This window comes from Cinclus cinclus, chromosome 12 (assembly GCF_963662255.1).
Source record: "Cinclus cinclus chromosome 12, bCinCin1.1, whole genome shotgun sequence".
In the NCBI taxonomy this organism is placed as follows: Eukaryota; Metazoa; Chordata; class Aves; order Passeriformes; family Cinclidae; genus Cinclus; species Cinclus cinclus.
Genome location: NC_085057.1, coordinates 14,715,433 through 14,739,486, shown reverse-complemented (window position 1 = coordinate 14,739,486; position 24,054 = coordinate 14,715,433). Strand labels below are relative to the sequence as shown.

The following is a 24,054-nucleotide window of genomic DNA, read 5'->3' as shown; positions in this document are numbered from 1 at the left end:
GTCCCAGTGTCTCTCAGAGGAATCCAGGGCTTCTTTCTCCTACAGAAGGACCACAGCTTTGCAGGAGCCACTGCCATGTGAGATCACCTCAACTCTCAACCATTTGAAGAAACAGAAGGCAGTGGAGAAACCAGGGAAAGGAAATAAGGACAACGCAGAACAAGAGCAATGTCAGCAATGAGAACAATCGGTGGGGGAGAAAGAAAGGCCAGCAAAGCACTGGTGGTGTCACCTTGCACCAGGCAAAGGAGGGGCATCTGTACTGCCCCCACACCAAGGGGGCCACACAGCCCATGGACGCTGGGTGCCAGCAGGGCAGGGCCAGCCAGCCAGCCCAGGCAGCTGCTCCTGCTGTAGGATTCACTCCCAACCCATAACGAAACCCCAGCCCTTGACAGATCCACCAAAGCTGAACTGCAGCTTCTGCCCTGACCCAGCTCCCACCCCAAACCCAGGATGGCAGCACCAGGGAGGTGTCAGGAAGGAGCCCAGAGACTCCACAAACTTGCAGTTCCTCCATGAGCAGCTCCAGTCTCTGACAGTGGGTGTCACCTCCATCTCAGGCTGAGGGGGTCGGGCTGGTTCAGAGCCTTCCTCCCTGGCCTCTTCATCCTCCACAGGACCCAGCCACTGTGATGGCCACGAGTTTTTCAGGCCTTCCCAGGCCACCAGCGTCTCCCTGGGTGGCACCTGACGTGTCAAGGCAGCTGGTGGGGAGGCAGAACCCCAGGAGTCTGCCACTGCCCACACTGGGGACATCTGTCCTGAGGCTGGACACCGATCACATTTTCCAACCTCACCGTCTCCCCCCCCTCACACTTTCCCGCCTCATGGCTTCCCATGTCATGGCTTCCCCTCTCACAGTTTCCTGCCTCATGGCTTCCCATGTCATGGCTTCATCCCCTCACATTTTCCCACCTCATGGCTTCCCCCTCACATCTTCCCCCCTCACATTTTCCCCCCAGAGGCTGCACAAGCAGCTGCTGGAGCTGGAGCACGGCCTCCAGAGAGCAGCCACGTGTGGCAGCCAGGAGCCCAGACCTGCTGGTGACACAGCAAGAGGCCAGAGGACAAAGCCAGCAGGGAGGGGAACTGAACTGTGCCGTTTGAATAAAGGAACTTGCAGGAACAGGATGTGGAGGTTGGATGGGACTCCCCGGAGCTGCTGTCCCTGGTGAACAATCCCTCATGCACCCTCTCACCACACTTAGCCAGCCCAACACTCCATGATGAAGAGACAGATTTGAGGAAGCATGGGAGCAAATGGCACAAAATCCAGAAGAAAGCCCATTTCCACACACATTCCAAGCAGCCCAGAGCACAACTATCACAGCCTGTGCCAGTAAACACAGGGATGTGTTTATCAGCTGAACTATTTGCGTGCCTTTACAATACTCCAAATAGCTTGATTTCCTCACATAAAGGATAAAACAAGAATGTAACAGCCCACAAATAACCTGGTTACCTTGGCAATGTGAGCACCCAAACTCAGATGGTAGCGGGAAGCGTCTGCTTTTCCACACGTGTCTCCGGGTGTCGCAATAGAAGGCAAGTGCAGAGCTGCAAAGGTTGACTCGCATCATGCTCAGGATATGTTTGACACCACACCAAGGGAAGGGTGGACACAAGCAAGGGGGAAAAAGCTACAAGTAACCACAAAGATCCTTCCCTGAGCTTCTGTTCTGCTCGCAAGGATGCTGATGCTGGGCTTCCAGTGGGGAATTGCAGAAGCTTAGCTTTGTGCTTTTGACATGACTTGAAATGGAGGGAGAAACTACTTGAAAGCACCTCTTGTGGTCCCTCTTACTGTTCAAGTGAGTTAAGCCAATGTCATCCATTGGGGGGAAAAAAAAAAAAAGACAAATTCTCAGTCATACTGTCTAATTCCCACTCATATTGTCTGAGGGCTTGCAGCATCACATGTGAAAACCCAAGGACAGCAGATCTCTCTGCCGAGGCAGATTATCTGGTTTTGTAGAGTAGAACACCACAGAGCATCTTACAAACAGCTCATCTGGAATCAATGGGTTAACAGAGGAGCTTCTCCCGGCTGCGTGTGGGAAGCTCTATCTCCTTGCCAAATTCCACTGCTCTGAACATAACCAGCTTTCTCACTCAGCCTGTGCTCCTACGCTCAGCTAGTGCTTGTGCCTGCCTCTGCAAGGGAGTGTAGACAGACCCCACGCTCTTTTCCCTCTGTAACTATTTCACCAGCACTGCTCCTTGCCTGATACCAGTTCTCTTCTCTTCACTGAATTACAGGACATCAGGTTTTCAAGGAAACCCCTCCAAGATTTGTAAAAAACTGATGGCTGAAGACCAGCCAGGCTGGCTGCTCCTTGCTGCTGAACCGAGGAAGCTTGGAAAAAGCTCTTGTGTGTCCTGCTTGCAGGTGGCAGGGTGATTTTCAGACAAGTAATCTCCTTCCTTTGGCAAGAGGGCTTTTTGAGTGCCACAGTGCCAGGACACTCACAGCAGGACCCAAAATCAGGGATCAAGTCCCCAGGAGCTGCCTGGTGGCTCCCTGCACACCAGCTCTTCCTCCAAGGCCACAGCAAACAGTGGCTGTGCTGCTGCAGACAGCCACTACTCAGCTACCACACAAATGCATACCTTACAATGCTAACTGCCAATATCCTGCTCCACACCTCAGCAGAAAAACCTGAGAGGAAATTAGATGGAAGCAAATACAGCCATACACCTGCCAAGCTGTTCTGCACTCCTTCAGTGCACAGCCAGCATCCAGCAGTTTCCCCATCTCCCTCAAGAGGTACTCTACCATGTAATGAATGACAGGGAAAAACCTAAAGGTCTTCTTTCCCTTGCATACCAGGTAGACTTTTGTTTGTTTAGCCACAAACAGGCTCTAAATCAATATATAGATTCCCATCATGGAGTCCAGAAGTAAACAATCTCATGCACACACTCCCTTGGCTCCTGCTTCAGCCTCTACCTCCCTCCTGCACCCACTAGCCTGAGCTGCTCCTGGAATAAAAGTACCTATCACTGGTGCTCAGACCCTAGGATTAGAACAAGATGACACATAGACTTACTCTGAGGAACTGAACAATTGAATAGTCATTTCATTTCTTGCCATTTCTGTTAAAATAAGGAACGCTGGGGGGAACCCACTCCTGCCTAGCTACAGGCAGAGGCACAGGGAGCCACAGCTCCCTTAGCTGGGCTGCACTCAGAGCCACGTTTCAACCTAAAGCATCCTCATCAGCCCTTCCACACTTCCCACAAACCATCCAGGGAGCACAGGGGGACACAGCACAGCCCAAGTGTAACACACAGAGCACCCCCTTCCCCAGGGATGCAGGAGGGGACTCCAGCTCTCCGAGAGCCCCAGGATAACCCATCAGCTGGCTGCCCACAAGCCCCTGACTTCTTGCTTTCCTACCAAAAGTCTGCTAACACAACAGTTGTGGGCAAGGCCTTGCCATGCCTTTGTAGGCCACGTTTAAACAGCGAACAAAAGTGTCTTTAGTTTATCCATTTATTTTTGGCACCGAGGAATGGCTGGGGTCAAAGCCAGTCCCATTCTCAAGCTGTTCTTTGTTCTCCAGTTTATCCAATACCCCCTATCCCTCTCCTCGCCCGCCCACCTCCCCCTCTCCATTTTACCAGAGGTCTTAAAAATTAAGCTGTGCATGAAACCAAACACCACACTTGAACACGGCCCAGCAAATGTTCTCCATGGTCACAGAAGGATCCTAATCAACCATAAAAAGATGGATAAGAGCAGCATGCCCTTATATAGGCAGAGGCTAGACAAGCATCTGACACAAACATCATTTTTAAAGAAAAAATAATATTTATTTGCAATATAAACAAAGTCCCAATATTGGATCAGTATATATAGGGTCACTAATTTTCCTTCATAACTCAGAAAGCAGAACCATTCCTCACTAACAAGCTCTCATTTGTACTAATCAGAAGATGCATCTTATTTTTTTCCTTTAAAGAATAAAGACCACTAACAGCACAGGAAGCCTTTACAAACCAGCTTAGCTGTAATGCAATACAGATGCACTGTCAAAAAATCCCTGAAAAAATAAATTCCTCCATGAGGTAAGATGCAGTTAGGATATTCTCAATTTTCTCACTCACAATCGTACACCCATTCTCCCTTCCAATGACCCACGATCCCAACATTGTGGCAAACAAAACCCAACAAACAAACAAAAAACAACCAGAAAACAAGAAACAAAAGCTCATTCCAACATTCTGATAACATCTTTTAACGAAAAAGAACAGTTTCAGGATATGACAGCATCAAACATTCCTCCAGATGGAGTTTTTTTTTATTATTATTTTTCTTTTTCTTGAAAAAAGTACAAAAAACTGGATATTTAGAAAAAAATCCGTGGCTTTTTTTTTTTTCATTTACATGAGAGTTAAAGTGGACAGGGAGGGGGGAGAAAGGAGGGACTACATTGCAGCCAATAAAGGAATCTCCAAATCCGTTCTGCCCTCCTCCCAGAAATTATTACCACTTCCTCCCCCCCGAGCTTGGTAAAAGGAGTTTGCCAAACACTAGCCAGAAATACATACAAGTCTTCTCAGAATAGAAGGCACGGCATAAAGTTATTCAAAAGAGGAAGAAAAAAAAATCAGAACCTCTGTTGAAAGCTCCAATCATCTCAGAATTTGCCATTTAATATATTCATATATATATATATATATATATATATATATATAATTCTCTGTTACAATGCTCTCCTCATTTCCACACCTCTTCACTCCCCCCTCACACACTCTATGCACAACGATTTGAGTCCTGTCCCACCACACAATCCTCACTCTGCTCCAGGTGCCCGCTGCGTTCCCCCTCCACCCCGCACACGGGGGAAAGAATTCCGTGTGCACAAGAAACACCAGCACAGCAACTACCTTCTGCACTGGGGAAGCTGCAATGGTTTTGGGCCAGCTGGATGACATTAAGTCAGTCAAGAGGCAGCAGAGAATGAAGCCGGGCTCAGACATGCTTCTACCAGCTCTGGAGGCTATGAGAGTTTTACCTCTGGCAATAGCAAACAGCGCTTTTGGCAGGGGTGGCATTAAAAAAAAAAAGCTTGCGGCTTAGTCACCTTGGCTGAATCAGTGCAGAGTTTGTGATTGTGAGTGCAGGAGTGGTGAAGGGGTTGCATTTAAGCCCAACTGGCCTTCACACATAACAAAGCTTCCTACCAGATGCTAACAACAACAGCAGCAGCATGTATCTCTCTCTGGAGTACCCAGTAATATGCCAGGACATACCAAGGCTTCACAAAGTGTGCAAAATGCATTTGGTCAATATAAACATTTGATTAAAAAAAATAATAAATGAACAAACAAGAAACAGAATAAAATACTGGTTTTGCAACCTGGTCTGTACAAACAGTCAAGAACTTACATATCTAAAAAGAGTTTGAACCCAAAGCTCGAGTAAGATCTACCTTTTTTTTTTTAAATCAAAAAAAGTGAACTTGGGTTTTAAAACAGTCTTGGCCCAACACCTTTTGTTCAAGGCTTTCAAGTGCATAAATCTCCTCATTTTCCACAGCAAGCTAACCCCTGGTAGCTTGTTCTGCACACGTGTGCATGTTCTGACAGTCTCAATGCACCCAGGAAAGCGGTTATTGCCTGTGACAGCTGCATCCGAAATGCTGTAACATCGCCCGTGTTAAATAACCCCCTGTAAAAACTCTACCTCTTTAAACCACTTGGATCAGGATACTTAGTGAGCGGCATTAGCCTTCGTAAAGCAGCGATCAGGCACCTCTGCCCAGAGAAGCTACTCATCTCAGAGCTGCCTGGCAAGACAGATATTTTCGTAAGAGTTGAAATACTCAAGAGAAGCGATTCGATGCTCGAGTTCCCGACCAGGCAGCGTCCTCTTCATGTGGACTCCAGAGTGTTCAGCTGGAACAGGTTGTGGTTGGTGGGGGTGGTGAAGTAGAGCTGTTCACTGGGCGAGCGGTTGTCACAAGGGCTGTTGAGTCCCAGAGTCCTCTCAAAGTCCAGGAGCTGGCCCATGAAGTTAAAGTTCGGTGAAATGTTGGATTTTTTCCTTTTCACAAAGTCATAGGCATCGTTCAGGGACAAGTTGAGTTTTTGCATCAAGTAGGCGACAGTGACTGTTACGGACCGGCTGATGCCAGCGAGGCAGTGAACAAGGATCCCACACTTCTTGGAACGGGCCTCATCTGAAACAAGACAAGGGGAAGGGGGAGTCTATTATTCTGCACCAAAAAACACGTGGCATTGGAGCAGGGCCAGGTGGCAGCTGCAAGCTCCCAGCACCACGACGACTGCCAGAACTGAATACCCTGCCCCTAGTGACACCATCCCATGTCCCCTGGACACTCACATCTCTCCCCACAGGGCTCCTGAGATATTCCTGCTGCATTGCAAATCCCCGGCAAGGCTAAGCATCTCATGTGGTTGAGAAGTATCAATAAAGTCTAGCAACACATCCCTTGCCTAGGGAGCATCAGTACCCTCTACTCAAGAGCGCTGGAGTAACCCACAGGAGGCAGATGGAACTGGAGACAATAGCTCCAGAGAAATGCTGATGGTTGGGCACAGCACACCCACCTCAACCCCAACTAAACCAGGATAGGCTGTGCACTCAGGGCAAGGCTTCAGCCCAGCATCACATGAGCTACTCTCTTCTGCTGTTCCTGTCCTCCTTCCACTAGAAAGTTGTATGAATGCAGCCAATGCCAATTTCAGCAGTTTGAAGTGCAGGAACTTCCCTTTTTGTGGAATTGTTCTTCAGGATCGACAGAAATGCACTTCACTACAAACAAACGCTTGTGTTGGAGGAGACTCTCAGGATGAATGGTAGCGGGAAGCAGGAATGCAGGCTGGACCAAAAAACAGCGAGAGAACAGCGGCGAAATTTCCCCTCCCTTGCCACCGAGTGAAAAGCACACACACACTCATTGTCTCTCGCACAGCCGGAACAGCGTGATCCCTTTATGAATTGACATCTCAGTGCTGAAAGAGAGACACACCACTGAGAGCACTGAATGCACGCAAGTACCCAGCACTGCTTTTACTTCTGGGCAGCCCTATTTGAAGTCAGTCATTTGACTGAGAGCTTGGCAGGGAGAAAAAAGGTGGCAGGAGAAAGAGGACCCTTGGGCAAAGCTGGAGGTAAGAGACACTCTGGCACCGTAAGTGCAGGGAAGGCTAAAAAAGATGCAGGCAAAACAAAAATCCAGATCCAAGCTGCAACAGGTTTTCTGCTCAGCCTCCAAAATCAGGCAAGAATTTCCAGTAGGGTGGGTAATCACCGCCCAGTGTACTCGGCCCTCCCCCCAGGCTCTCCCATTCAACATTTTTCCTGACATTTTTGCCTTTCATCTGACCTGCACGGCATTTCTTGGTGTTTGGCTTTAGAGCAACGTAATCCTCCATTTCCTGTTATTAACTGGAAAGCACAAGCTCCACAAGCTCGGTGTTCACAGATACACGGGCTGACTGGAGCAGATCCCAAATGCCACATGTCAGCAGGGACACTGTACCTCACCCCTGACATTTAACACCCTGCTCAGGCAGGAAGTGCAGACGGGACATCAGACAGGTCCCTGTTGCCACACTGAAGCAGAGGCTTCTGACCACAGTCATGTTACTGGAGGGCAGAAGCTGTGGGCAAAGGAGAGCGTGTGAGAACCAGGGATTCTGACAGCTGAGGAGCAGCCAAGGATACACCACTGCTCTGCCCCATTTCACGCCTTACAGCACAGCAAGCGCAAGCTATGGCATCTGAAATGGGCAACGCTGAAAGAGGCTGCACAGGATTCAGTCTGCAGGTAAAGGTCCCCCTCTCCTTCACCTCTACAAGTGTTTCTAATCACACACGTAGCCATGGGGCTTTTAATAGTTAACGATGATATTACTGCCTGTGCCATTCACCCCCATAAAACAGAGCTGATTAGGCTAATGACTATCGTGAACAAACAGCACAGGTCAGGCTGGAAGTGTACATTCCTCTTCAGCCCAACATATACTTCCCACAGATTAAGAAACAATTCTCAAAGTCAAGGCTGGCCTGAGAAAAGAGATTTTCCTTCCTGAACCCCACCAGCCAAAAACTTTCACAGGGGCTGTCTACAGAGCAGTTTTTCCATCCAAACTCTGCAGTATAATTATAATCACTAAGTCATTGTGTTGACACTTACCTTAGGAGAAGTATCCATACAAGGAGTTAGTTATGATAGGGTGACTTACAGGAAGATCCCAACCAGACTAGCAAATCCCCTTGGGAAAGGAAAACACACACACACACACACACACACACTCTCCCTGATTCTAACCACATTTGGGGCTAAGGAATTGCTGGCACCAGTCATACTAATGCAGCTCCCATCCCCAAGCAGAGCAGGCAAAGGAACTCCCGACTGCCTGGGTTCAGCCATTTCACACCAGGGCAAATCCCCAGACATGGACAAGAGGCAGCAGGGCCAGTCCAACCACTTGCAGGTAGCTCAGCTGAGGTGCTGCAAGAGGGCTGGATTTTGGAAGGGGAGGCCTCCCTGAACTCATCCAGGATGACAGGCACCAGATGTGCCACCTCACAGGGTGACACTCCTGCTAAGCTGATGCTGTGCCCCAGAGAGATGAGGCTGGAGACAGCAGCAGCCCTGGGAAGCGGCACACCACATTCCCAAGCGGTGAGTATGAAAAGCCACGTTCTGCCAACTACCTACCAATGAAAGCAATGGCCTCGGGAAAGAACTGCGAGAGGTTCTGGCTCCAGTGATCTGAGATGGGGATCTGCTTGTACTTGAACTCTCCGTCATGCTCAAACATGTTTGGCAGGTTTGGAGTCACATTCAGGATGTATTTTATGCCGTATTTGCCCAGGACATCCAAATTGGTGGAATCTTTGGCACAGCCCAGGTACAGGTAAGGTAGGATCTGGACTGGAAAGGCAGGCTGATTGTTGGGGATGGGACTCCCGTCCGACTCCGTGGCACTGCTGGGTTCCCTGTCGGATTCTCCATCCGAGCAGTCAGAACTTATCCGCAGCCCTCCCAGGCCAAGGACTGATGCTGGGGGAGAGTTGCTGGGTGAGGAGCTGTCAAGGTTTGTCTCGCAGTGCTCAGAATATTCAGTCTGAAACTTGTTAAAGCCACCTGCGAAGGGGGAAAGGAGAGAGGCAGAGAGGGGGGAAAAAAAAAAACAAAAGATATTTTAGTCTTCAGAATGGGAAATCTTTCTACCTGTGAACACATGTTACTCAGAAAGTCTTTACCAGCAAAGAGCTGGTATCCCTTCAGCTTCACACCAAGAAAAGCATTTCCCTGCTCCCTCATCTTCCCTGGTCAAACTGATACTGAGCAAGCAGGTCCCAGGAGACCAAAGAGTGGTTCTTACAAAGTTCAATATTGCTTGTGAAAAACAGGGCAAAATCTCAATTACAAAAGAAAGAAACATCAACAAATAAAATCCATGTCAAGACTCAATCATGCCCTGTTAGCTTCTCAAAAATAAGGGTCTGGCAAAAGTTTAGGCAAGAGCTATTATGCTATTATGAGAAAAGGATCCATATCTGAAAAGACAGATTAGGAACAACTACCACATACTCACCCAGGCACTAAAACCCAATTAAATTATTAATCTCCAAGCTGGAAAAAAGACCCTAAGTTTTGCCACAGAGTGATCCCCAGAACAACTTTATCACTACAAATAGGTTTTGCTACAGTGCAGCATCACAGGTTTGTTCTTCACACAAACCACAGCAGGAGTGCAGAGGGATGAGATCCTTCACATCTGCCCCTAAGTCTTTTTCTCCAGCTCTTCAGCTTGGGAAGGAAGGCAGAGGCAGGGAAGCACAAACCCCACCGATCTACCTCCTTTCCAGGCAGTATTAAAGCGGAGCTCAGCCATCGCGATCTGACACTGACAAATGGTTTAATTAGAAAGGGCTCCTGGAAACTTCGTTAGTGAGTTCGGCGGCTGTGGCAGGGCCACTGAGCAGGATAGACAGCTCCTGCCACATCCATTCATGAAAAAGGCTCGTCCTCGCCCTCCTCCTCCCCCCGCGCCGCCAGACAGCGCCGAGGAGCCATTTTGGAATTTTAATTGGAAACATTTCCCACCGAAGCTCCCGGAAAAAGGCAGAGGAAGGGGCTCAGCTCCTCCCCTGCCCATCGGGGAGAGCTTAGGAACTTCAAAACCGCTCCTTCCTGCTCGGGATGAGGACGACGGGGAGAGAAGCAGGAATGCAAAGCGAGGGAGGCAACAGAGCCCGTGGGGAAACCCCAAAGCGGGATGGAATGATGGGACGGGCAGGGATCGGAGGGTCGAGGGGGAATGCGATCACCCCCTGTGCTGGCCCCCCACCATGTTTTGGAAGGAGGCGTGTGCGGCCCCGAGGGCTGGTCCCCAAATAGCTGACTGTCCCCCTGGCACCCCACCCCGCCACCAGGCTCCCCTAAAAGGGTCTGTGTCAAGGAACATCCGCTTTTTAAAGAGCCGCAAGTGGCAACTTTCTTGACCACTCTCCCCCCCACACACACACACGGTCCCCCGCTCTCCTGTTATTCCTGCCTCAAACCCGCCACCCAGCGACCGGACTGGGAGCACTGGGAAGATGGGAAGGGTCCCAGCAGCCCAGCTGTGGGCTCCGCTCAGCCCGCTGCGATCTTACAAAATGGCCAAAACACCGAAGCTGCCGAAGCACCCGCAGCCCGCACGGAGGGAGGTGTGCGGGGTTCGGCTCCCCGCTCCCCATCGCCCTGCCCCGGGCAAGCAGCCGGGCTGCCCTCTCCCAGACCGGCAGCATTCCCTGGCAAAGGGGGAGGAAAACCCCAGAGCTCACTTTTTGGTTATGTTGAGAGGTAAAATACAAATAGGGAAGGGTTGTCCTGCCCCCCCAAAATCCGGCCATTCCTTCCGGAGGGCTGTAGAGGAGTCTGGCGCTCCCCCGAAAGTCTCCCTCCGAGGAGCGGAGCCGAGGGGCGCCCGGCGCTGCCCAGCCGGGATCGGCTCGGGACGGGGCAGCGCTGGAGGGGCCGCGCCCGCCCCGGGGCTCCTCCCGCCGCTACCGGGGAGGCGACGTAGGAAGAAGCGGGGCGCTCCCGGCCGCTTCCAGCCTGCAACCATTTTGTGCGGGGAATTAAAGCGGGATGCAGAGGAGGAGGAGGAAAAAACAAAAACAAAACAAAACAAAAAAAAAAAAACACATGGGAAAAAAAATCAGGCAGAAGGGATAAGGGAAGGAAGAAAAACAAGGCAGCCACCTCCGTCCGACCTGGGGATGGGCACTCTGGGGATGCAGCGGCCGTCCAGGGGGACACGGCCAGGGGCTGCGGGAGCGGGACGGGGCTGGAAGGAGGGCGAGGGGCACCTCACCTTTCAGGTAATAAGCTTTGCAGCCGTCATCGCGCAGCTTCTGGAGCAGGAGCCCCAGCACGGAGGTGGCCGCACCGCTGTCCTGCCAGTCGGCGGTGGCCTCGTCGTAGAGCAGCACGGTGTCGGCCTTGCAGCGCTTCACGAAGCGCTCCTTGTCCTCGTGGTTGGGGATGATGGAGCGGATGGGCAAGTTGCCCTTCTTGAGGCGGCGCAGCATGAGCCCGGGGATGGCCAGGTTGATCGCCGTCTCGATGTGCGAGCTCTCGAAGAGCTCGTGGGGGCGGCAGTCGAGCAGCAGCAGCGAGCGGCCGCCGCCCGACTCCAGCTCCTCCTGCAGCCACTCCGCGCTCTTGCACGGCATCGCCGCAGCCATGGGCGCCCGCGGGGAGCTCCCCCAGACCTGCGTTTTCATGGGGCTCGGCAGCGGCGGCCGCCAGCGCCCGGCCCGCCGGCCACCCACGCGGCGTCCGGACGCGGCCCCGCTCCGCCGGGTCGGTCTCGCGCTGCGCTGGACGCGGCTTCGCTCGGCACGGCCGCGGGTGCGCGCTGTCTGCGGCCCGGAGCGCGGCGGCCCCCGCTCTGCCCTACGCGCTGCGCCCCATGCCGGCGGCCTCAATTAAAGCGGGGCTTTGCCGGCGGCTCGCGTGTCATGCCTCGGGAGGCGGGGCGGCGGCTCGGCCCCGCGGCTCAGCCCCGCCCGGCGCGGCCCGAGCGGCACCGCGCACACGCCGGCCCCGCCCCCCGCCGGACCCCGCCCCCCCCGGCCCCACAGCCAATGAGGCGCGGCGGAGGGAGCGGGGCAGCCCGATATGGGCAGGGGCGGGGCCGCGGCGGGGGCCGAGCGCGGGAAGGGGAACGGGCACGGCGGGGAACGGGGAACGGGGAACGGGGAATAGGGAATGGGGAACGGGGAAGAGGGAATGGGGAACGGGGAATGGGGAATGGGGAATGGGGAATGGGGAAGGGGCACGGGGAACGGGCACGGGGAACGGGGAACAGGGAAGAGGGAATGGGGAACGGGCACGGGGAACGGGGAATGGGGAACGGGGAACGGGGAACGGGCACGGGGAACGGACACGGCGGGGCACCGGGAACGGGGAATGGGGAACGGGCACGGCGGGGAATGGGGAACGGGGAATGGGGAACGGGCACGGGGAACGGGCACGGCGGGGAACGGGGAATGGGGAACGGGGAACGGGCACGGGGAACGGGGAATGGGGCACGGGGAACGGGGAATGGGGAACGGGGAATGGGCACGGGGAACGAGGAATGGGGAACGGGCACGGGGAACGGGCACGGCGGGGCACCGGGAACGGGGAACGGGAAGGGCGGGGCACCGCGAACGGGGAATGGGGAACGGGCACGGGGAATGGGCACGGCGGGGCACCGGCGGGGTACCACAGGGCATTGCCAGGCACCGGGCAAGGCCCGATCCGCCCCCCCTGGGCTGCCCCGAGCTCTCCACCGCACCGCTTCATAAAAGGGCAAAGTGACCCGGCTCACGTGTGGGTTTGGAGTGGGTCGTGCCCAGCCCTGTTTGGTCTTTGACAGGAACTCACAGTTCCCAAATAAAATCCACTGCGACCCGTTAAGCCTCCGCATTCCCTTTCGTTCTCAGAATGAGCTACAGCATAGATTTTTTTTATCCGTGCATCCTTCTTTATTTTTAGAGTATCTTCCCTGTTGGTATCGACTACTATAAAAACAAACCTTTTGTGCTGCAACACTAACATTTCAAGACAGGAATGTAATTGGAGGCACCCTTTGGTCTCCTTCCATCTTTTACATTCCTTCTTATGTGAATCAGTCCTCTGGTACCAGAAGTTTTCCGTGCCTCACACAAACTGTTCCTGTTACAAAATAGATTTGATCTTTCTCTTTTTTAATGAGCAGGATGACATTAAAAATGTGGTTCTGTATGAGCCACTTCTACTGCAGTCTATTTTCACCATCCAGGCAATCTAACATTGGTGGATTGCTCAGAGAGGTTGTGCAATCCTCGCTGGTTTTCGAGATCCAACTCAATGCATCCCCAGGTAACCTGGCCCGACCCCAGAGCTGACCCAGCCTTCAGCCAGAAGTTTGACTGGAGCTATTCTGTGATCTCTTCTCACCCGGCTTATCCTACGAATTCTTTGCTCTCCAAATTCCTCTGAACATGAGTGGGAACCATTCCTTCTCCCCAGCCTGGGACAGATGAGCCATTCCTTCCCCCCCCCCCCCAAACTTCTCATCTCATTAGCCTCTTAAAGTAAACTGTCAGCACACACTCTTTGGAGGGAAGGGGCAGGGTCTGTTTCACCAGAACATTCCCAGACTCAGCGACCTGACTAGGTCTCCTCAGGTTTTTTTTCCCAGCTGGCTGAATTTCAAGAACTGGGCTGAACCTTGTGCAACAGGAAAGATATTGCTCTTAAAACACTCCCCCACACACAAACAAACATGTGCACACACAGAGTCTTAGTTGTAATGTTGACAGCTGTGCTGCTCAAATTGCATTGTCTTTAGGCAAAACTTTAAATTTATTTGTATTTGAAGACACTTTTCTTCTGGCCAAAATCTGCTTTTCTCAAAACCCAGATCTACTACTGAAACCATTTCAGAGCCACAGTTTCCCAGTGGTCATTTATATACCCTTAACACATGAAATATCCCAAGAGGGCTGTATTCCTGTGCCTCTAGTACAAAAGCAGCACTCTGATGTGCAGGGGTCCTTGCCTCCTTTTAGTCTAATTCCTAAGGTTGGATCCTAATGAAAATACCGACTTAAGACAGCATTTGAGCACATGTTTAACATAGAGCACAGCGAGCATCTCATTGCAAAACACTCCATGATTTCAGCGTGACCGTGCTCTGAACCATTCATGGATTTCATTGGCATCAGCAAAATAAATGTCTTGTTCTACATCGCTTTTTTTTGTGACTCAAGTGTGCCCAAGAAAGCGGAACAGCAGAAGCTGTCCACTTCCCCTTGCCCCGTTTATTTTTACCACTGGTTGCTGTGGGAAGCTATTGTGATTCAGTGTGGCAGTAGGAAGTTCCTAACACTGCTCTTTGCAGCAGAGGATGTTGAGGTTCTTATGCAAGCCACAGGCACAGAGAAAATAGCTGACCTTTCATAATGTTTATCAAAGCACCTTCAGTTCTCAAGGGGGAACAGCAGCATCTTGTGCAAAGAATCAAAATCTGGCTCTAAAGTCCCTGTTCTGCTGAAAACATCCCAGAAATCTTACGGGGATCATTTTTGGTGGTGCGAGGGAGGCAGGTGTAGCCGCCAGCGTGCGGTCCCGTGAAACCAGAAGAGAAATGTTTCACCTCCATTCTGCGGTCGCATCAGCAACCACATAAGTTTTGGGACAGGCTCCAGACGCGTCACCTGCGGAGACAGAACCAGATTTCACCCTGAGAAGGGCCAAAGCAAAATAATGTCACTTAAGAGAACGGTGACATCCTCTGCCCGCCCAGGCAGGACCCGAGGGACATTGGGAGAGCTCGCCCTCGCTCCTGGCTGCTCTGGGCTCGCCGGGTCGGGGTCGCGCTGCCGGGGGCCCGTGCCGGGTCCCAGCCCAGCCCGTAGCCCTGCTGCCCTCTGCAGTCAGACTCTCCAAAGTGCGCCGCAGCCGGAGAAACCATCCTGGCCGGCTCCGGGGACTGACACCCAGCGGGGTTTCTCCTCTCAGAGAGAAAATCCCTGCTCTGCAGGCAGCTGTGGGCATCCCCCCAAATCCCCTCCCACGGAGAAGGCACCTCGACCCCGCAAGGTTTCCAGAGACGTGGCTTGCAGGCTTGGAGCTGGGACATCGTGTGCCAGCACCTCCTACAGCCCAGGGCGGCTGGCAGGGGCTCAGGGATGTTGGTGGTGTTTGTCTCCCCGTGTACAAGGCTTTGCTGACAGGCAGAAGATCAACACGTGTCCAGAAATGGGCAACAACCAGCTCAGGTCCCAAAAGCCCCGAGTCCTTGTGACAAGGACTGCACGAAGTGATAATTGCTCTACATGTGGATTCATAAAATCATAGAATATCCTGAGTTGGAGGGGACCCGCAAGGATAATAGAGCCCAGCTTCTAGTTCTGCACAAGACCATCCCAAGAGTCCCACCACGTACCTGAGAGCATTGTCCACACCCTTCTTGAACTGCAGCAGGTTTGGCGCTGTGACTGCTGCCCTGGGGATTGCCATCATCCCCGTACCACAGTACCAGACCTGACCCCAGGTCTCTAATACAGGTTGTGTGCATCTTTCTGGCTGTTCATCTGCTGTGGAAAGGCTCTCTCCTCCAACAGTCCTTCTGCTTGATGCCCAGTTCAGTGATTAGGTAACTTCCCCTTGCCCACAGCCCCATCTTGCTGGCTTGACTTCAAAGTGCTTTTGTCTTCATCTGTTCCCATCTCCCATGAAGCTGGTGCAGCTGCCAGCTCAGGTTCTTCATTTCCATCACCACCACCATTTTCCCAGATTCTCTGACTGCAGAGCCCACAGGTTGTTTTGATGTTTTAGAAACAAAGACCATGAGTCATGGCAGAACACAAGGTAAATTAATTGTTAGCAGATGTCTGCCCAAAGCCCACTCCAAACCCTGGCAGCCCCTGCAGAGGCATCGCTCCCAAGGATGTGACAGACCCTACTTTGAGCCAAGGGGAGAGGCAAGATGTGAGTGAAGGGCAGAAGGTGTCACACACCAAGGGGATGCATGGTACTACCCACAGCTTAGGTGAGGCAGGAGCTCCTAAGGATTCACAAAGTAAAGTAAATTAGAAGCTAGTCAGAAGTTAATACGTATTTTCTTCTTAAAAATGAACCTCTGAAAACCTTTTTTCTTTCTAACATGCACTTTCTCCACAGCACTTCACCCCCAAAGGATTTTCCTTCCAGCCTCTCTCCCAATAAATCTGGGCTGTAGCAGTTAAACCTTCATAGGACTCACCTTCTCACCACTCATCCACTGTTTGCTACATCTAGTAAGAGGTATTAGGTATGATTGGTGGCCCAGATACCAATCCATAAAGTTATTAAACTCCTTCTAGAAGGAGTCTTCACCCGTCTCAGGTGCCTGTGGTCAAATATCCATCAGTACCAAGACAGGAAGCATCTTCCTGGCAGCTTAATGCTGGACTGGAAGCTCAAAGCAGTGTTTTGTGAGCAAGATTTCAGATGGGAATTTGCTCAGGTAACCTGGACTCCCAGGCCAGCTTCTGGTTTGCTCTGTGCCGTTGAGTGAATTCACAGTTCTGTGTACTTCCCATATGTAGAATGGGGCTGATACCTCCCATCACCTTTGCAAGAGTTTGGGTGCTAAGGAACCAGGCAGGTGGGCTGGTGTGATGTTAACATCCTCTTGCAGTGCTGAATTTCTAGGACTGAATCACTTTTTCCTATTTAAAAAAAAAAAAAATTAAAAAAGACTTTTTATTTAACTTCAGCTTTCCTTCCAATTATTTAATGTAGTAGGAGTTATTTTGTCAGGAGAGGGCACTTGTTGATGGTTTACCCCATGTTTCATTAATGCATGTAAGAAGTTAACTCCTGGCAGAGAAACAGATGCATGGTTTTAACAGGGGAAAAAAAAAAATCCCCAATTCTACTTTCTACTCCTGCACTAATTTGTGACTATTTTTATCAATGTTAACACTGAGCCAGGGTAAAAATACTCCCTAGAAAGTTTAGAATTTACATTTGTCTTCATATATATTCAGCAGAAAACCAGCTCCCCAGCCTCCGCACTGCTTAATCTGGACTCATTAACTTCACCCACCCCCGAGAAAAATGTCAGATGACTTTGGCCTGGTGAAGCCTTTCACCCACAAATGCTCAGCAGGAGGGTCCAAGTCTCCTGTCTGCAGCAAACAATCCCCAGAGCATCAGCTCTGGCACTGAAGGCATCCAACTCAGCCATGGGAACAGATTCACACTTCCTAACACAGCCCTGCCTCAGGGCAGAGTCTCTGATGTTGGGCTCCATCCTGCTAGGATGCTGAGCCCTGGAAGCATCTTCCACATGGCAAGGCAGATGGATGGAGGCTGGGGAGGAAGCACCACAAGGAGAAACCTTTGTGGAGCATCTCAAGAAGCACAAGGCAGCCACAAGCACGTGGAACTGGCGTTGCAAGTGAATAGTGCCATTTTTCAACTATTAAATGGATCCAACCTTTGACTTTCCGAGATGCCCTTTTGCTGCACAGCTGGAGACTTTCATGTCAATGTGTCAATGAACTCTGCTCCAAAGACAACAAAATTGTTCTCTGGCAGGTTCCTGCAGAAGAAGCAAACCATCCCCTCCTGTGCAAAACCCATAAGGCACGTGCAGTGTCTGGGCAGCCTGGGGCTGTCACCATCTCACAGTGGTCACAGCAGCCCAGAAGGGCTGAGGCTGGAGGTCTCTCTGAGGAGTGTCCAGTCCATCTCCTGTCTTACAGCAGCATCTCTAAGGGCAAGTATTGCACCTACTATTGGGTGTCCCAGTACCTCCAAGGATGGAGGCTCCACACCTTCTCTGGGCAAGCTGGTGCAGTACTTGACCATCCTCCCAGTGAGAAAGTGAACTGACATGTCCTGTGATTCAGTTTGTTCCTGTTGCCCTCACTGGACACCCCGGAAAAGTCTGGCTCCATGTTCAGGGTTTGAGGAGATGCCTGTATTTTTATGGAAATGGGTGTGTTTTCTATGAAACCCAGGAGAGAAAGGGGGCTCATGTTTAAGCAGGAGCCAAGAGCCCAGAGACTCCACCAGCAAGGGAGGACAGCTCCAATCTAATTATACTGAGAAGACGTCCTTAAGCAACACCATTTCCCTTCTTCCCTGCCTCACTTCCTGGGCTCCAGACTCCTTCCAGAGGAAGAACTGGAGAACATTTAAGATTATTTATCCTTTTAACAGTGAGTTTTAAATGAGAAGGTCTGGAAGCTATGTGTCATCACCCTTAGAAAATCCTCCCTTGCAGAGGACCAGAGGAGGGGAAAGCTCCAATGCTCCCTTTGGCATGAGACCCTCCAGAGTCTCTCACTGCAGTGAGGGAGGACAGGATATTTATGGGACTTAAGAAGCCAAAAACATCTACCCTTAAACCTGGCTCAGGCATGTGTTGGACACAGCCTGCACAACCTGGAGTTGAATACAGACCTCCATATCCCATTTATTCCTCTTTTTGCATGCCAGAAGAAACCTTCCCCCTTCGAAAAGAGTCAAGCAGGAGAGGGATGGCCCAAGGCATGGAGTGCAGGACCTGTTGGTGCTATCTGAGCCCTGGCCCCCAGCTCTGCTCTGCTCCCTTGCCTCCCTGGCTCTGCAGACCCGGCACCACGTCAGCTCCTCGGCAGCTTCTCCAGGCTGCCTGGCTGCTTTCAAGAAGCAATTTCCTACAGAGGAAGATTTTTTTTCCAAGGAGCCTAAGCAGGGAACTTCCTGGTGCAGGCTTTTCATCAGGAACCTTGTGAAAGCAGCTTTGCCACCCAGCAGGAAGGGCTGTCACTGAGCAGGCTGCACCAGCTCTGTGTCCCAGCCCAGCTTCCCAGTACGCACTCATCTCTCCCAGGTTCCTGCTGGGACGCTGACTTTTGGCAGGGGAAGTGGCTGGATGGTGAAGATCTGGACTGGGTGCAGGCAGAGCAGAGCCTGCCAGGGAAGGTTTTGCAGGGCCTGTCCCTCTGGTGGGAGAAGGTGTGGGAGAAGCTGAGAGGAGACAGAAGACTTCACCAGACTTTGGCTCACCAGCCTTTGCATGTCCCCTTTGCTCTGCTGAGGGTCTGATTTCAAGCAGGGCCACCAACTACTAGGACAAGCTTCTCCCCACATGGAGCTGGGTGGTCACTGCTCCTCAGCATGGTCCTGGGAGGCACCTGGGTTTCTGGGTGCTCCCCTGAAATGCAGACCCTGCCAGGGCTTCTCCCCACTGCCACAAGGGTGGGGCAGCCCAGCTCAGCTCTGCTGTGGTGGAGCCAGGGCAGCCCCAGTGGCTTTGGCAGTGCTGCCTGGGATTTACACCAGAGCACACCAGAGGCAGCCTCAGTACCGTGGCAGTGCCCCACAGCCCTGGCTATCAGTGAAACCCCAAAATGTACCAGTTAAACCCTCAGCTAACACAGACACTGGGACAGCAAGTTGTACTGCGCTGCTGCTTCTCACCGTGGGTGGCCTTCAAGTCAATTATAATATCCTTTTATTCCAATGAGCTGTGCAGGTCTCCCAGCCAGTGTACGTACCCTACAATGCTGCTTTTCATTCATGCAGTTGTTCTGTTTTGTGGCTGTGGATGGACAGGCAGCCCAGGCTCGTGCCCTGCTTTGAGCTCTCACCACCTGTGCTGTGGCAGCACTGTTCTCCCATGGAGAACTTCTGCTGGACATCTGTGAAGATGCTCTAGTTCCAGAGGTTTTTTCCTTGCATCACATTCTCTGGTTTTGCAATCCCTCACTGCAATTAAAATAAAACTGAACAACTCCCAAGAAGCCATTTCCGTGAAGCATTTCAGGAGCAAGGGGCTGGTTCCTCTTTCAGAGCATCCAAAAACAACTTCTATTTTCCTCACAGTGTTACCAATGTTCAGCTGAACCGTGCTCTTTTTTTCCCCCAAAAGAAGTTTAGTTTCCAGGAAATAGGACTTTATTTTGAACACAAAGCATCTCTTCAACCAGCCTGACACCCTTGGGTACACTCACAACTTCTGAATACACATGTATGACCTACAAGAACATGACCCAATATAGAGGGAACAGAACCAGGTCTCAGAGAGGAGTCCAGTCGCTTCCCAACCCACCACTGGCTTAATTGTGTGATGCTGGGCAGGTCCCTTCCCTCTGTCTGTGTCCAGCTTTTCAAGCCTTGAATTGGGGTTTAAGTTCCTTCATGCAGCACTTTGCTGGATCTCAGAGTTGGCAAGAAGTATCTGAAACACTCAGAGGGTGCCAATCCAGTTTCCACCAGTGGCAGCAGTGCTTGGTCAAAAAGCATGAATCAAAACCTCCTTCTCCTTTGGCCTGCTGGCAATGCTCTTCTTAATCCAGCCCTGACATTGCTGGCTGTGAGAAAGCACCACTGGCTCATGGCCAGCTTGTAATCCACCAGGACCTCCCAGGTCTTTACCTGCAAAGTTGTTTTCCAGTTGGCTGGTCCCCAGTTTGGACTGGTGAGTGGGATCATTCCTCCTTGGGGGCAGGAGTTCCTATTCCCTTTGTTGAACTTCATAAAGCTCCTCTTTGCACAGTGAGGTCCTTGTGTAGGGCACCCTGGATGCACAAAGCCAGGGGAGCAGGGAGATCTCACAGTATTTAATAGTTCAATTGGTGGATCTTGGAGAAAAGGATGGAACTGGAGACACACATTGCTTCCCTTCTGACCACTGCCCACAACAAAGGGGGGGCACCGGCCTGGGGACATCCAGGGCACAAGGAAAGGGGGAACCTGCCAGCAGCTGGTGCCATCTCAGCACACACTGACTGTGTTTCTTCATTCATCAACTGACAAGCAAGGAAGCAGCGCCCAGGGAAAGAGGTGACCAGGCGAATTGAAATAAAGACATCCCAAGGAATGAGTCAAGCCAGACTCCACTCTGGAGGGACAAGGGCAGCAGGAAAGGGGAACGTTCCCAGGAGATGGCTGCAGGGTGATTAAAAGGCTTTTACTGGCTCCTTGCATTGGAGACCCCCTTGGCGTGGCAGCAGAGGTGTGAGAGCAGAGCTCCGGGTGTGCCCACAGAGCAGCTGCTGCCCTCGGGGATGCAGCAGTGGGAGCTTAGCTCCTCAGGGAGACTGCTCCCAGGAGCAGGAGAAATCATCCACCTAACCCAGGCTTTTCTCAGGAAAGGCTCGGCTCTGGTGGTGACATTTCTCGTGGGAAATGTTATTTCCTTGAAAACCTTGGGTATTTAGGTCAACTAAAAGCTTTTAGCACACTGAGCACACACTGAGCTGGTTGAGTCAGAAGGTAATTTCCAATACATGAGGCAACTTCCGAGGACCGGAGTCCTTCATCACCATGTTTTCCTGGTGAGAGCTTCAGTTGTTTTGCTTCTAAGAATCAGCCTTTTGTTTACTGTTTTAGCCTATTTCCTCATGGAAAGCCTTTCATTTACTCCCCAACATTACCTGTAGTTTTTAATCCCAGCAGGTGAAGGAGGAGCAAGAGGAAGAGCTCTTGCTCTTCCCTTGCTCTGCCCTTCCCTTCACAGCAGCAGGGCCAGTGTGTCAGAAATGGTACTTTTTTTTAGGCTGTTCAAAAAGATAACAAGAGATGAAAAGGTTGTGTCGGGAGGAGGATCTTCTCTAGTTGGAAAACATGAAATACCAGAGTGCTGCTGTCTCTTCTGCTGGGGCCCTGGCATTTCTGATCTTATTGCTCCAAGGGTTTCCCTATGGAGCAGATCCCCAGAAGAGCAGCCAAGGTGGACAGGTGAATGGGAGAGAACCTACCAAAGGACCCACACCCATCCTAGAGGGGCTGCAATGCCTCAAAGAGAGAAGAAAATCTGGCTGGAGAAAAAAATCTCAGAGCCCAGACTTGTTGGGTGAAGGGTGTTGGAAATGCAAATCATTACTTTAAAGAACTGGGCCAGGAACCAGGGGTTCCAGGCTGAGCTGTTATCTGCTGCATCAGCTGCGAGCCTGGCTTGGGATTTCAAAATAAAATTAGACTTGCAGTATATGTCTTTAAATATTTAAATTACTTTCGGTAATTCATATGGTGACATTTAAACAAAGTACACCAAGCAAATGGCTCCCAGTGCTAAAAGAAAATGTTTGCAGGTAATAAAATTTAATTTAAAAGGGAACAGCTGATATCAAGGCAGAATCTTAATGCTGAATTCAACCTACATTTCTCTCTCAACCAAGCAGGCAAGAATAAATCCCCAGGCCAGTGAATGGTTAAAAATGCAGAGTGGTGTGATTGAAGTGCTGGTCCCAGACACCCCAAAGAGCTGTGAATTACGTGGGTGCCCAAATATTTGCAGGATCGGGGCTGCTGCGCAGAGTAACTCTGTGGGCTCCCAGAGGTGAGGACCAGCAGCAATTTTATGCTGGAAAGTGAGGAGGGCTTATGGGGGCTTGGTGATGCCAACCCCTCCTGCCACACTCGCCTGCCCTCCCACAGCCTTCCTGGGCCCTTTGGTGTGAGTCTGTTCCAGAGAAAGGGAAAATCCATCCTGCAAACCAGCAAAACTCAATGAAGTCAGCTCACACACAGGCAGCTTCTCCACAGTGCTGCCGGCCAGTTTGGAGAGCTTAGCTGGGTCTGTTACATCAGTCACACTGGATTTCATAACATCAGACATTTCAATGAGTGTGACTCATTCTCTCTTGAAGTGTATTGTATGTATGAGCAAAGATGATTAACTTTTGCTGAATGATGGTATGATTTCTGGGATGGGAACTGCTATTAATTAGGAGCGGATCTCAGATGCTCACAAACCCTGTTTTCATGGCCTACTTGGTATATTTTTCTCCATTCTACTTGTGTTTTTTTAGCTCAGGATAAATATTAAAGTGCTCTTCCCTGCTATCTGGCACTAAAGCAGCCAGATGTCCAGCAAAGGCATCTGATTTTCATAGTCAGGCATGGCCCAGGGCTCAGCTCTGGTGGCCAAGCTTCAGTTACTTGCCCTAAAAAGTTCAGTTTTCACATTAAAAGCAAGCAAACAAACAAACAAAAAATAAAAAAGGGAGCTTCCAGCCTGCACAAGTGCAGCAGATAAAGTAACCAAGGGAGGTAAAATAAGCACAGGTGGCTCAGAATGTAAAGTCCAAATAATTATTGTTTCTCATCCTCCTCCCAAATTTTCTTCATCCAAAGAAAGTTGGGGGCTTATGCTAATCTCATGCTTCTGGCTGTTGAGGGTTGAGGTTTGGGATCCCAAAGATTCTTGGGACAAAGAGTTTGTCAGATTCAGGATGAAAAACTCCCTTTCAGCTGCACTAGCTGCAAAGCTGAACCATTTACCAGGATAAGGGTCAGGGTGTTCAGTGTCTTCAAGCACATCTGCAGCACCCAGCACTGTGGTCCTGCAGGAAGTGTCTGGAGAAATTAAGACCAGCCAGCTTGGAAAAGCCAAAGGGGGGGGATGGGATGGGATGGGATGGGATGGGATGGGATGGGATGGGATGGGATGGGATGGGATGGGATGGGATGGGATGGGATGGGATGGGATGGGATGGGATGGAGCAGTCCTTCCCCACCCTAGGCAATGGTGGGGGGGATGCCAAGGAGCAACCAGGCTGAGGCTGGGGGCCCCACAGGTTAGTGTTTAACAGCCAGGCTGCTCAGTGGCATCTTGCCACCACCTCATGATTCCCAGCATCTCCACTGGGATGACAAGATCCCCTCCTAAATCCAGCCTATCAGCTCCCTCTTGCCCTATCCCATGGCACTGGCAGCAAGAAATACAACATCCCACAGAGCCAGACATCCCACCTTGCTCCAGTTCCATTGCTGTGGGCTGTAAAACAATCCTAGGAGCAGACAAACTGTGGTCAGTCCCTTGGCCTGGCCAGCAAGGAGATGGAGGAAGTGTCCTGTTCTTGGCTCCTGGTGAGACACCACCATGAAAATAAACTGTGACTTCCAGAGAGGGAAAGGAAGGGTCACAGCTCAGCCTGGTATTCTACCAGCAAGGATGAAGTTCATGTGCTTTGCCCCATCCCTATGCCCCCTCCGGCACTTAGAGCACTCCTCAAATGTCAGGCAGGGACTATGGGCAGCAGTGACGCAAACAAAG

General features: G+C 51.2%; 1 protein-coding gene across 2 annotated transcripts; it reads right to left on the bottom strand.

Moving 5' to 3' along the window:
- Positions 1–3,845: 3,845 nt before the first annotated feature.
- On the bottom strand, positions 3,846–11,922 carry DUSP7 (dual specificity phosphatase 7). Of its 2 annotated transcripts, XM_062500544.1 has the most exons (3): positions 11,353–11,922; positions 8,703–9,131; positions 3,846–6,191 (listed from the first exon to the last, which is right to left on the bottom strand). In XM_062500544.1, the coding sequence occupies exons 1-3, from the start codon at positions 11,762–11,764 to the stop codon at positions 5,884–5,886; spliced, it is 1,149 nt and encodes a 382-aa protein (XP_062356528.1). In that variant the 5' UTR covers positions 11,765–11,922; the 3' UTR covers positions 3,846–5,883. The 2 variants fall into 2 exon arrangements, with proteins under 2 accessions (XP_062356528.1, XP_062356529.1); XM_062500545.1 differs by lacking the exon at positions 8,703–9,131.
- Between the last annotated feature and the right edge of the window lie 12,132 nt (positions 11,923–24,054).

Bases quoted from the DNA above. Each gene is read 5' to 3' on its own strand.
- DUSP7 (XM_062500544.1), bottom strand. From the start codon at position 11,764: ATGAAAACGCAGGTCTGGGGGAGCTCCCCGCGGGCGCCCATGGCTGCG. The intron at 9,132-11,352 runs GTGAGGTGCCCC...CCCCCTTCGCAG, and splicing joins CAAAGCTTATTACCTGAAAG to GTGGCTTTAACAAGTTTCAG. The intron at 6,192-8,702 runs GTAGGTAGTTGG...GTCTTGTTTCAG, and splicing joins CGAGGCCATTGCTTTCATTG to ATGAGGCCCGTTCCAAGAAG.